At 30.6% G+C, this 13,766-nt stretch overlaps 1 protein-coding gene across 1 annotated transcript in view; it reads right to left on the reverse strand.

Moving 5' to 3' along the window:
* LOC143067775 (uncharacterized) overlaps positions 1-13,105 on the reverse strand; it is a 71,055-nt gene extending 57,950 nt beyond the window's left edge. Inside the window, exons 1-6 of the mRNA XM_076241311.1 lie at positions 13,068-13,105; positions 9,514-9,712; positions 8,763-9,071; positions 8,473-8,533; positions 5,666-5,724; positions 2,114-2,191 (exon numbers count right to left, since the gene is read on the reverse strand). Coding sequence (XP_076097426.1) covers positions 2,114-2,191; positions 5,666-5,724; positions 8,473-8,533; positions 8,763-9,071; positions 9,514-9,712; positions 13,068-13,094 — 733 coding nt within the window. The 5' untranslated portion in view covers positions 13,095-13,105. The remainder of the gene's footprint in view (positions 1-2,113; positions 2,192-5,665; positions 5,725-8,472; positions 8,534-8,762; positions 9,072-9,513; positions 9,713-13,067) is intronic.
* Between the last annotated feature and the right edge of the window lie 661 nt (positions 13,106-13,766).

The raw sequence follows: 13,766 nt of genomic DNA on the forward strand, positions 1-13,766 counted from the left end.
TTAAATTGTAACTGTCTCGAGTCGAGAAATGTCGTAACACACATGTTCAGTGGTGGAATATATATTTGGACAGCAAATTAGTCTTGTTTGTAGCATAATGTGGTTAAAATTTACCGATTAACTTTCAAATCTTAATCTTTACCTTCATTGGTACTCTATATTTAGATATTATATTGAAAATCTATTAGTTATCCAAGGTACCAGGATTATTATTTAATACGCCAGACGCGCGATTCGTCTACATACATGTAAGACTTATCAGTGACGCTCAGATTAAAATAGTTATAAAGCCAAACAAGTAAAATGTTAAAGAACATTGAGGACCCAAAATTCCAAAAAGGTTGCGCCAAAGAGATTCTAATTGTAACATTTGAAACGAAGCATGCACCATTATACATTTTAATCAAGCCGACAATGGCCAAGGCAATTTGATTTATAGCAACTAAGCAATAGAGGAATTTCAATACCAGTTTATGTTTCCTAATTTGAACGGTGTGGGGGGGAATGTAAAATAGACTTTGATTATATATCACAAGCAGCAGATACTTTTTTTGCAGACATGTAATTTCTGTGGACTATGTTAAAAAAATATATCAAGGTAACAAATGTTGCTAAACGCTTGTGCTACCTTATGTTTTGTTGCCCTTGCAGACAAATCCCTTTTACAGTATCATTTACCAAAACATATAATACTTGATCAAGGTAAAAGGTAGTGACAACGCACTTTGAACTCCAATACTTTAACTAATCTCTGTAAGAAGAAATTCTTTTTTTATTAGTTAAGGCCTTTTGGAAAAAAAGTGAAAAACAACAATTTAAATATTTCATCCGTCCAAAGAGCTATTCGTGATTTACTTTCATTAAGAAAGCTCTAAGCCAATTACTTGAAAGACAATTGGAATATCTTTCACAGCTTTTTATTATAATGAAACTATGAACTGTTAGTACAAAAGATGAAGCATCTAATTTTTTAAACAAGCGATTCATGAAACAGAAAATAAGCCTGTAAAATAGTTTCAATACTTCCTTTTCTTTCATAATTTCCTCTAAAGAGGGAAGATGCTTGCGTGAATGCTTTTTAAATAAGGTTTCCAAGTTGTAAAGTTGGGGAGTAGTGCAGAGTGTGTAGGATTCGTAACATTATAATATGGGGACGGAGTCCCCAATAACAGTAGAAAATTCAATAAAAAAAAATACGGGAAAATTTCCCGAATTTTTCATTGTACTAATGAACTCAAAATCGTTCAATTTTTTTTGTCGTGTTTTGAAATCCCGGCCCTGCGCAGAAATGTACAATGTACTTCCTTTTTCCGGTCTCGTTTGTATGAAACTTTGAGTAAAATATATATTTATCAGTCTAGTATAAAATAGGAAGGAACGCGCAATACCAATTTCATTTTTAATAATTCCTTGATATGAAAAAACGTTTCCTGATGATAGCGTTTCCTTGTTTACATGGCATATGACGTCATAATTTAAATAACGTCACAACTAAATCCCAAACAACAGAACCAAAATCGGAAACGTTACGGTATTTCCGTTTCTTTTTTTTTAAACAAATATTTAAGTTACAAAAAAATAATTCATACAGACTTCGTCCCCATTTACAGGTAATGCCTGCCTCATATTACTGTAGTATCATTTATCAGATGCATCTTTTATGACCCCATACTTTGTTGGATTGCTTTGCGCATTTATGACCACATGTGCAGTAAAGATATGTGACACATGCATGACAACAAGTGACCGTTATAAAATATCTGTATGTCGCTGATAACGGCTTTGTGCACATTTTCGTCACCCTATTCCTATCCTTTATCCTTTGATTTTTACATTATTGTGTGAAAATAATGCACGAATGCGATCTTTCTCTGACAACAAGATATAATAGAAACTGCTACCTTTTCAGAGCAACTGATATTATTATTATTTTTTTTTGGGGGGTTCTAATGGCTCTGTCTTAAGTTTTCTATTTAGCGTATTTGTCTTTCCCTTGTTTTCAGATGTATCTTGTTTACATTTTACTTAGAACACCAGTAGTGTTGATTGTCATTTCAATACCTTACTTCCATATTTTAAAAAAGGACAAATAATGTTGTATGCATATACTTACCAATAAAACAGAAGACGGAAAATATGGCCACAAAAATAAATAATATATAAGCGTCGGTTTTCTGAATATAAACTTTGTCTGAAAAAAAAGACTCTCACTTATTCATATAAAAATAATAGATATACTTCATAATTGCAAGTAATTATTCTTGAATATATGTTTGATGATTGCTTCCACCTAATTGATACTGTTTATAAAAAGAGAGGTGGCATAATTATCGATGAGGCAAGTATGCATATGGATCCAACTGACGTCGATCGATTTAAACATTTTTAAAAGTTTAACATGTGGCTTTTCTTATTTTCATACCGTTTAAGGTAGCACAATACAAAGATTTTTTTACTTCCAATCACTTACATCATAACCACATAAAAGAAGATAATGTTTGATTAGGTGTAAAATTTGTTCTATACATTCTATCTAAAATCTAAGACACTCTTTTGTAGATAATGGCCATAGGAACAACATATAATAAAATCAACCCTCTAGGGATACCTAGGCAGAAGCTAATTTCATTTGAAAGTGGAAATTTGGTGAAAAATATTTTAGACACAGTTAACTTTATAATTGGTTACATAATTGTTGCATAATACTAACATTGCATTAATTTGAAAGAGAAATCTGTTAGCTATCCAAAACTACCATTTTTATAAATTTTCAAGCATTATTAAGAAAGTTACAGCATTTTAAAACTTGGGAGTTGGAGTTATAAAATCTTTGTATTGTGCTACCTTAAGTAAGCTATGAAAGTCACATATGTGAACAAACTCGTCAAAGATGCTAGGATTGAAATGATGCATTTGTGCCAGACGCGCATTTCGTCTATAAAATTCTCACCAATGACGCTCGAATAAAAAAAAGTTCAGATGCACAAATAAAGTACGAAATTAAAGAGCATTGAGGACCAATAAATTCCTAAAAATATTCAAAATACAACTAAAGTTAACAATTTCTGAGGTAGAAAAGCCTTAGATTTTTTAAAAATTTTCAAAGTTTTGTTAACAGTTAATCTATAATCACGACCATATCAATAAAAATCCATATCAACACAGAAGTGCTGACTACAGGGCTTGTGATACCTTCAAGGAATTAAAACTCCACCAGCAGTGCAATGGACCCAGTGGTTGTAAATAAACTCAACATAGACACCAGGACAAAGTATAAAACAATTTAAGCGAGAAAACATCAAGCCTGATTTATGATACAGGATAGAGAGAAAAACAAATATGACAAACAACAAACAATGACAACCACTGAAATCTAGTACTGATAATCTTTACAGTGGGATATTGGATGCCCATGCTACGGCTGTTTTACACAGCAACATGTTTAGTAATCTAGAAGTTGTTATTTATAACCGCCTGTCATATTTTTTTTATTTTTAATCTAGGGTTGATTCCACTGTAAACCGCCATCTTGGATTGAACAATAGCAGTACACAATCGATTAAGTCAATTGCCTCAATCTGGAAATTTGAGACAGTTTTGCCTTTTTTGTGTAAGATTGTTTATTGGTATAAAGAAAAATAAGTGATTTATTGCATTATCCAAAATGTTTAGATCCATACTAATATTTGTGTTTTTCAGAATCAATTCCGCAACTAAGCCATTTAATATTTGAGGGGAGATACCACTCATAGCATTTTTTTTTAACTCTGGAATGAATGTGTAATTTCATGGTTTTCCTTGTACAAGAAAACAAGTTTAGTGAGACCGTGTTTTCCTATTATTTTCTTAAAGCATATTATAAAACATCTTCTCGTATTTCATTTCAAATTCTATTTCATAGATTTCATTTTATTCACTAAAAATATTTTTTTTCTATGAACAATCTTAGCAAATTTGGACAATTTTAAACGACTTGAAGATTGAAAAATAGCAAGGTTACCAATACATTTTATTATAGCTTTTGAACAAGCATAGTTAAATCTGCGTTTAAGCAAAGAATAAGAAAATTTCTTTCTGAGGTAATATTTCCCGATGATTCTCCATACTGCATTTCTAAAAACGTCCATCGGAAGGTACTAAGAGCTTGTTGATAAATATACTAATCAACTTCATAAATAATACACCAAATATAGTTTTTGGGTAATGACATTGCCTATAATCTAAATAACATGTTATAGTGTTAAAGTATTCTTTTATTTGTCTTTATGAATATTACTTTTACTGTTTAATCTAGATCTGTTTTTGATGATATCCGTTTGACATGACTCTGTTCTGATACATCCCATCATGGTGTTGTTGTTCTATGATAATTTTTGTAATCTTGTTTTTCAATTTTGCTAATAATCTTTGTCTATGTGTCTTTTTGTTTTTCTTTTTTACATATTTGTTTGTTTTTATAGTAAATAAGATTATATAACACAATGTTGTCTGCGGTACCCCTATTTTTGACATTTTCACCTTTCATGTATGTTTGTGTTGTTAACATATCGTTGTAAATGTAATGGAATTTGATGCGACTGACATACAAGTGAGAGGTTTAGCGAACTATAAGACCAGGTTTGGTCCGCCATTTTCTAGATAAGAAATTGTCTGTACCAAGTCAGGAATATGACGGTTGTAATCCATTTGTTTCTTGTGTTTAAGCTTTTTATTTTGCCATTTGATTATCGACTTTCAATTTTTTCGAATCAACCTAATATTTATTTATTCGGATCATTTCGCCATTTGTTTTCTCAGCGACTTTAAAAGATTTTTACACGAAAGAGGTTTTCTGAATCTTAAATGCCGTATGTAGAGAATCAATTTGTTTTGTCGCTGGTGAATAGTTATCAAATAGACTTCAATTCAAATTCTCTATAATTGCAATTCTAAATCGTTTCTTGTGAAAGAAAATTGAGTAAGATTTTTTAATTAAAAAAGAACCAAGCATTATTTCCAGGAATATTGCATGCATACCTAAACACGTCACAACCAAATACAGAAAATTCAACATATAACTTGAATGACATCATATAAAAAAGATTGACACAGACGCACCTTCTTGAAAAATATACAACATTTATAAAGGAACATGAGAATTTGGCATTTTCTCAATTCATAAATGGACATTAGTCCAAAACGTTTAAAGTGTAGCAAACTAAATTTGACTTTGATATTGATTTGTTCATAGTACGTATTGTGTATAAATTAGTTTCATGACATTAGGTAGAGGCAAAGTAAAGTTACATTACCGAAACGGTAAAATTGCGAAATTTTCCAATTATAAATAGACTAAAATCCAAGATAGTAAAACATGACACCACCCTATTCGCGCTTGATTTTTGTAAGCATTGATGGTAATAAACATTGTGTTTAAGTTTTATAACCTTTGGCTGGTACAAGCTTTAGTTAATTAAATAAAACTATTTTGTTTTTTTCTATCGATTTATGAGTTTTGAACAGCGGTATACTACTGTTGCCTTTATTTATACGTACAGATGTACAGTCGCGTAAGGGTAAAATTTAATGACACCGCGAGGGCATAACAATTAATTAATGAGATTATTGGTAATTGGTAACCAGAATACATACCGTATAAACTATTTGTTTTTACGTTCATACTTACCTTCAGTTTCTATAAATATATATGTAGATGAATGCGAGGATGACGTAGTAACATCTTCACTAACAAAGGGAAACACAAAAGGTTAAAGGTTAATGGAAAGAAAATAATGTTAATAAAACTTTCATAATTTGGATTCAATATATAAAAAAGTATGTTACATCTGATAAAACGCTTTAGATAACGGAGCGAAAAAGAGGCGAAAGATAACATTAGGACATCAAAGCTCATAAGTTCAAGCAACACAGACAGCCCAATGTCAAAACGAGACAAACAAGTCGACAAAACTACTTATAGAAAACAAAATTCAAAACAACCAGAGCCCCACCAAAATCTAGGGATGGTCGTAGGTGCTCTTGAATTGTAATAAAAATTCTGCTATACTTATGGCACCTTTTATGTTATAAGCACAAAGTATTGTTTGGTTTAGTTAAGAAAACAAAATATTTAAAGCAATACAAGTTAAAAGTATGGTATTTGCAAAAAGGTACTTGTAAGAGGTACCCGTACTTGAAAGAGGTACTTGAATAGCAATAGTTTACAGCATAGTGTTATGATATTGTAATTATTATATTTATTTATTTTGGCCTACATTGTAGTTTGTGTTGTGTGGCCTGATAGTTGTTTACAAAATAATCTTATAACTGTGCAGTTTAGAAATCACTGGAACAATCACAGAATGATTGGAACTTTCCATTTGACTTACATAATGATTCCAGAATGATCTTAATAAACGATGCGTTATTTAAACTTCTACATTTTACTATAAACTTCCGTTGTTACTTTCTAGGACGTTCCATTTATAGAGTGTTCTAGAAATTTCCGTGACAACTTTATATATACAGACACTTAAGTTAAACTTTCAGACTAAGACATCGATAGAATTTGGATTACAGCATTTGGACTGACACTTTATTCTACAAACAACATCATACTAGATTGTGACCTTAGTAGTAGACGTAATATTCAGATTGGATTCCGAGAAGATTTACGGATACAAATAAAAGTAAAAGATTGAACTCATATTTTGACAGTTAAGTTAACAGTAATATTTGTGTAATACTTCTTGCAAACTTTTTTATGATAAATCTTGTTTAATTTTTTAATTGATTTGTGTCTTTTGTTGGCTACAATTTAAAAGTGATTTCGGCCGTAACAATAGTTTATTTTTGAACCAGTCGTTCATATGTATTTCAGTCGGTCACAAAATTGAAGTGATTAATACTGAACAAAATTACAGTTAAAATAATATGGCATCCAAGTGAAGAGTTTGAATGCCTTCTTGCAATCTTTGTTTAGCTGTTTGGTCAGATATTGTAATGAAGACTGACACCTAAATTCAATGGGTAGAAGGAGTAACAGTCTGTTTACTATATTTTACTATACAAATCATTGACATACCTATTTAATTTAGGTATCTATCTGTTTTTACCTTTAACAAGTTCCTTATTTAGGCCACTCATCTTTTTGTAGCAAAATTAATCTTTATTACAGTGTCTGAAAACATAACCAAACAAAGTTTGCAAGCAAGGCTTTTAAATTCCTGACTTGCATGCTACATTATTTCAACCGTAATCAGAAGTTGTTTTTTTTCAGCATTAACAACATAATAAAGCATTGGATAAACAAATGTTTATGCAAAAGACCAGAAGGATATTGCATAAATTATATGATACTTTTTAAGTACATATAAATATATACTGTATACGTAACTTGCAGAATATATGAATTTTGTGTTTGTTTGTAATAAACAAATAAAAGAAACCAAACAAATTGACAATATTCTCTCTATTAATCATTAAAAAAAAATTTTTTTTTTAATTAACCTTTATAATGATTAAAGTAAGAAGGACCTTGAGAGAAATGTTTAACCAGAAAATGTAACGACTGTCATCTATTAAAGAGACAAGTAGTTTAGTAGAAGATCGGTTATATGAAAATATAAAGCATTAAAGAGATTGAAATAGAAAAAATATATTCAGTCGCAAATAAACATATAAAGGGAGGAGATAATCACTCTGGACAGATTTTTGAAAAGAAAATCAAAGACGTTGGCATCAAATAGGATCTTTATCATCGTCAACATCATCATCTTTACAGTAGTAAAACTTCTAATTTGTGTATACCAATATCTTCGCATGAAACTTCACCATGTTATGTACTATTTAGGTAGTTACTGTGATTTCAGTTAATATATTTAATTTTCTAACAGAGGACTTTGAAGAAAAAACAGAGTATGTCCTCTATTAAAAACCGCGTTTGCTTCTTTCTATTTCTTGTCTTTGTGAACTGAATCTGAACTGTGAGCTGTCCGTCCCCATTCCGTCCCCATTACTTTCATTTAAATACTTTACAAGCAAATAATGGCCATAAATAATCTTTAATTTATTATATTATTACCACCTAGCTGTTTGAGTCTTATCATATTTAAGTTCTGATAAACCAAAACAAGAATATTTCTGTTATTACTTAAGGACTAACTGAGGTGAGGTTTTGGAATTTATGTAAGATGTTCGGACTCCTTTGTGTTTTTTTAATACGATACAAGGTAAAATATTTTGCCCCATAACACTTATGTATCTTTTAATATAAGACTTAATAGCTCATACAAGGTCATTTGACAAAATTTAGGCAGATTATTGATTTTCTTTCTTTTGATGCGAGACCCCAAAAATACTAATGCAAATATAAAGTAAAATTCCGAGTCAACCTTTTCCCGTCGTTTTATGAATAAAAAAATCTAGAAAAGGAGCTCCCTGACCTATCAATATAGTTAGCTTATTATTAATGTTCGCTATGCGAAAACATACCTCGGGGTGAAACAGCTTCCGGTAGAATTTACCATACTACATTTTTCTATGCAGTTATAACCTGAGAAGTAACAAAGACATTTCGCTAAAAATAATTAATGTATCTGATTGATTTATAAACATCATCAAATAAAGTAGTGATTTTTCTTTTGAAAATAAGATATTTAATGTTGCAACGTTTTGTTACTAATTATAATGAAAATATATTCTGTAAATCTACATTATATTCACTTAGGTTTGTCAGATAAAAAGATATTGAATAAAGTAATAAAATACGTTAATGGTTTTACCTTTATCAAGTTCCATATTTATGCCACATATCTTTTTGTAGCAAAAGCAGTCTGGTAATTCAGACGGAGAACAACATACACCTCCATTCATTGCATAACCTGCTTTATAGTCACACTTGCATTTTCTGTCTGTACGATCAGTCCCAGGCTCACAAATATCTTGTCCCTCGCCACTACATATTGACTTTATCGATACACATTCACTTATTTCATAGGACTTCACAGGCCAGGGCTGGAATCTATCATGTGGACAAGGATCATAGTCTATAGGATTTCCAGTGGCATAACTATTGAATTTTGGATAATTACCTTCAATGATATTGAAGTCTATTACAAAAGCATCAATAAACATAAACAAAATGAATATCTTAATGCATTTGTTAATTTTGAATGTTAATCGTACAGAAATATACTTCTAACTTATAATCATATTGCTATACAAATGACATTATTTCACTTGAAGAAACAAGCTTTACTAACAGACATTCTAAATCATTTGATCATACAATGACCTTCACATGTGCGCATATCTTGTACGACGAATGAACAATTTTTTTTATCAGATTGATTACTACCTACCATAATGGTGTCTCCTGAGCAAAACTACATCCCAGCGTTTTTCTTTTTTGATTGTTATAATTTGTTCAATATTTAATCATTTTTTTCGAATTGACATAATCATGCTTGGGGAATTTATGAATAAAACGGAAATAAAATTACTTTTAAAACATGAATGTTGTCAACATCATACCTGGAGGAAGCTGTTTATAGTCAGAACAAGCTTCTACTAGTTCGAAGTCAGAGTCAAATAAACAATGATACTTTTCAACTGGCGTACAATTAACAAAGTCTGATCTTGATTTCCTTTCTTCGAATGTACGTGGACAGCGACCACCTAGTGAATGGTTAATTATGCCGATGAAGTTTGCACTGACGGTTACAAAAGTTACCTGAAAAATTGAATAAGGCAATCAATAATTAAAGGTAATGCCTTCGAAGCCATTTTCTGGAAGTTCCGTTACCAGCAATTTTCAAAGTTGAATAACAAAACGAATTACTTGAAAAATAAACTCATCATAGATACCTGGATTGAAATTTTATATTTGCGCCAGACCTGCGTTTCATCTACAAAATACTCATCAGCGACGATCGAATAAAAAATGTTGAAAAGGCCAAATAAAGTATAAAGTTGAAAAGAATTGAGGACTAAAAATCCTAAAAGTTTTGCCAAATGAATGTGACTTTAATTTTTGTTTAGACATTGGTAATAATATGCAAGTTTTATTTCATTTGATATGATTATTTCATAATATTTTACTTCTTGTCACATGTTAACATAATTTCTTATCAATTTTAAATCAATATTCGAAATTCTCAACAGAAATCATAAAAGAATAACAATGACAATAACACTAACACTAACGATACAAATCTGACTAAACTGGTAAAGTTTAGTTGTCGTTAATTCACAACTACACTAAAAAAATTATTCATTGCGGATCCCCGCGCAGTTTACAATATTCGATTGATTTTCTTTTTACAATCGGCATGAATTGGCCACGAGCATCACTGAAGAGACATGTATTGTCGAAATGCGCATCTGGTGCAAGAAAATTGGTACCGTTAATTTTATTTTAATACAGACAAACGGTTTTCAGAAGATGTCAAATAACTAAAGTTATACAATAAATTGTTTTGTCAAAATAGAATGACTATAAATTGTCAAAGTAAATCGGTGGTTATAAAGTCGAGCAAACCAACAAGTACTATTAACGGGTAAAAGTTTGTTTGCTTAGTTTAATAGAAAATGTCTATGTGGCATGCAATGATTTTGTATTATTACAATCAAATGGGTGCTTTACGGAAAATTTATGAATGAGTTTAACAACAAAATTAGACTTTCTTATGTGGCAAAGGAGATGCAGGGTTAATGAAAGACAAGAAACATTATAAACATGCATTACATCTTGAGGACAACACATTTTGAATGAATGAATGACTAATGGTTTTTTTTGAAAGAGCAAAAATGACATTATATGGCAAAACATAATATATGATAGCGACACTGATTGAAATTAGGCATTAAGCTTAATCTTGGACAAAAATCTAATGATTTACAGTAACTGTATTGCCAAAATGAAGTTAGGTATTATTCTTAATTCCGGGGAATCTAGCTGGCCAGCTGAAGGACGCCTCCGGGTGCGGGAATTTCTCGCTACATTGAAGACCTGTTGGTGACCCTCTGTTGTTGTTTTTTATGTGGTCGGGTTGTTGTCTCTTTGACACATTCCCCATTTCCATTCTCAATTTTAAATCACGAAAAATATGTCAAGGCAACTCAAATTGATTGTCAACTAATCTATCTTTATATTCGGTCCGTACAAGAACTCGTATAGTCAGGATAGATGAGAACAGTATGGACACTCAGTAAAACAATTGGTCGATAGTTATTTGGGCAAGTCATAACTCCAATCTTAGTGAGGGAAAAAATCTCCCAAGATATCAAGGAAAGTTTCATATTCAAAAGTTTAGTTGGATCGTTTTTGTTTATTTTAAATGGAACAATAAATATTGAATGCAGAAAAAAAAATATTTGCTGATTATTTTGTCATTTCCCGCACCTTAATTTGTAATCTTAATTTTAATCTTGTTATCCATTTTAAAATTTTATCTTCAGTAATTTTAGAGTCAAAAATATCTATGCTTATCGTTTCAAAATATTCTATCAGGTTCAATGCTTCATTCAAGACCCGGTGGATTTTTGCCAAGAATTCTTTCGATATGTTTTCAATCAAATTGTTTTCTGCCAATATGTCCTTGTGTCTGTTATGGCAATGTCACAAAGTTCAATGCCCTTTCGTTGTTTATTGTTCACCTGGGCCTGGCATTTCATCCTATTAAATCGGTTTCTAGCATCGACATACGGTTGACATTCGCAAAAGTTGGATGTCGAAAATAAAGTTTTGGACTAGCTCACACCGAGCTATCAAGGGCCCAAAAATTACTAGTGTAAAATCATTTAAACAGGAAAACCAACGGTCTCATATGACTGTTTCTTTCTGTCCGCATTTATATTGCCTTTTGAAATAGAATTGAGTGACCAAATTGTTTTTAAAGCAGCATTATAATATACGTGTGGTCTCCTCTACACCTGTATTCAAACAGCATTTTGAAAATTGTTATCTACCAATAAGAACAACGTACTAACGCACCACGTTGTGTTTGTAAAACTTTGATATAATTATTATTCATGTTAGAATCCTATTGTGTATACTTGTGTACATATGAACATTTATTTTATGGACAATGATGGAGAAAATTAAGTTGAACAAAAGATGGCCAATGATCAGAAAATTCATTAAAATAAATTAAAATTAATAAAGTTTATAGTCGCTCGTCGTTCACAAGTAAACTTTCCATCTATGATCGTCTTCTAATCATCAACGACAGTAAGTCCAATATTATAGTCTAGTTATTTAAGCTTACGACCAAAGGAATTTACAAATTTGTCCTTTTCACCTCTATCTGGATTATTGAGGTTTTCGACGTATTCAACGCTCTAGACATATTTATTAAAATTATCATCACACAAAATATCACCAGGTATACGTAGTGGAAATTTCAACATTGTTCCTACTGAAATGTTTTTCTTCTGTGTTTGACAAATTAGAAGCTGGAAAAGGACGATGTTTAAATAAAGGTATTCTTTTTTTAAAGGAACGCTAAACATGCTTAAAGGTTTTTCTCAGATATCAATTTCTATGATTACATCAGTGTTTATTTCAACAGATTGAAAATATATGATTAATAAGGAATAGATTGAAAAATGTAGTTCCGTCTATTTAGAAGATATGTTTTTACTCATGAAAATTAATCTATGATTAATCGATTTATCTCGGGAGAATAGCGATTGTATTCATTGAATAGAACAAAAAAAAACTGACAATCATTTTTAAAAAATGTACAAAAGGAGTTGACTCTATGGAAAAGTTTTAATATCATGTGATAAAATAAAGATTTAAATTTTTTTTATTTTTTTTTTATTGTTCTTAAAAGCAAAATAGCCAAAAATACCGAACTCCAAGGAAAATTCAAAACCCTGCTCAAATACATCAAACGAATGGATAATAACTGTCTTACAGTTGCATATGACTGCAATAAAACATTAAGGATACCAATGTATTGCTAAAACATGAGCTCACCATACAATACACAAACATTCTTTCAAATTCATATTGTCATACCAATTTGATCGTCAAAGAACAATGAGACTTTATAAATAAAAATATACATTCGGGTACTTACGACAAGAAATACAGGAACAAATTCCATCTGGGTTAGAACCTGAAAAGGAAGACCATAACTCTGTTGTTAAAGTATTGTTATTTATTTATTTTTTAATCTTAAAATTTAGGTCAACTGAGCTAAACCGTTTTGTTTATATTACGGAGAGACTCAAAACAAAATCTCTCAATGTTATGAAAAATACGAATAATAAAATTACCGAACTCCGAGGATATTTTAACGGTAAGTCGCTAATCAAATGGCAACTAAAATACATCTGATACTGCTGTAGTTCATGCATACGCGGTTTGTAAAAAGAGGCACTATATACATGCATGTTTTATGTAGTTTAAGACAATTGTATTTCAACATCATTTATATTATTTAGAGTAAGCTAGCGTTCTGTTGTTTTCTTGATTATTTAACAATCATTGTGTACTTAAAACAAGTAACAAAAAAACATTTACAATACCTTATGAAATCGAAAGAAGGACATATTCGTGGGCAAAGGAAATATTTGATAATGAACATAGAGATAAATTGATTTCAGTGAAAAATATCAAATACATAAATACAAAATAATAAAGACTAGTCTCAGTGATAAGAAAACCTAATAATAATATGCTATAAATAGAAATAAAAAATATATACATTGTAAAGGTAATATTGACCTTTTACCTGTTACAGGTTTAAACTTGCAATGTATAAAATTGTATATAT

Source organism: Mytilus galloprovincialis, chromosome 3 (assembly GCF_965363235.1).
Source record: "Mytilus galloprovincialis chromosome 3, xbMytGall1.hap1.1, whole genome shotgun sequence".
Lineage (NCBI taxonomy): Eukaryota > Metazoa > Mollusca > Bivalvia > Mytilida > Mytilidae > Mytilus > Mytilus galloprovincialis.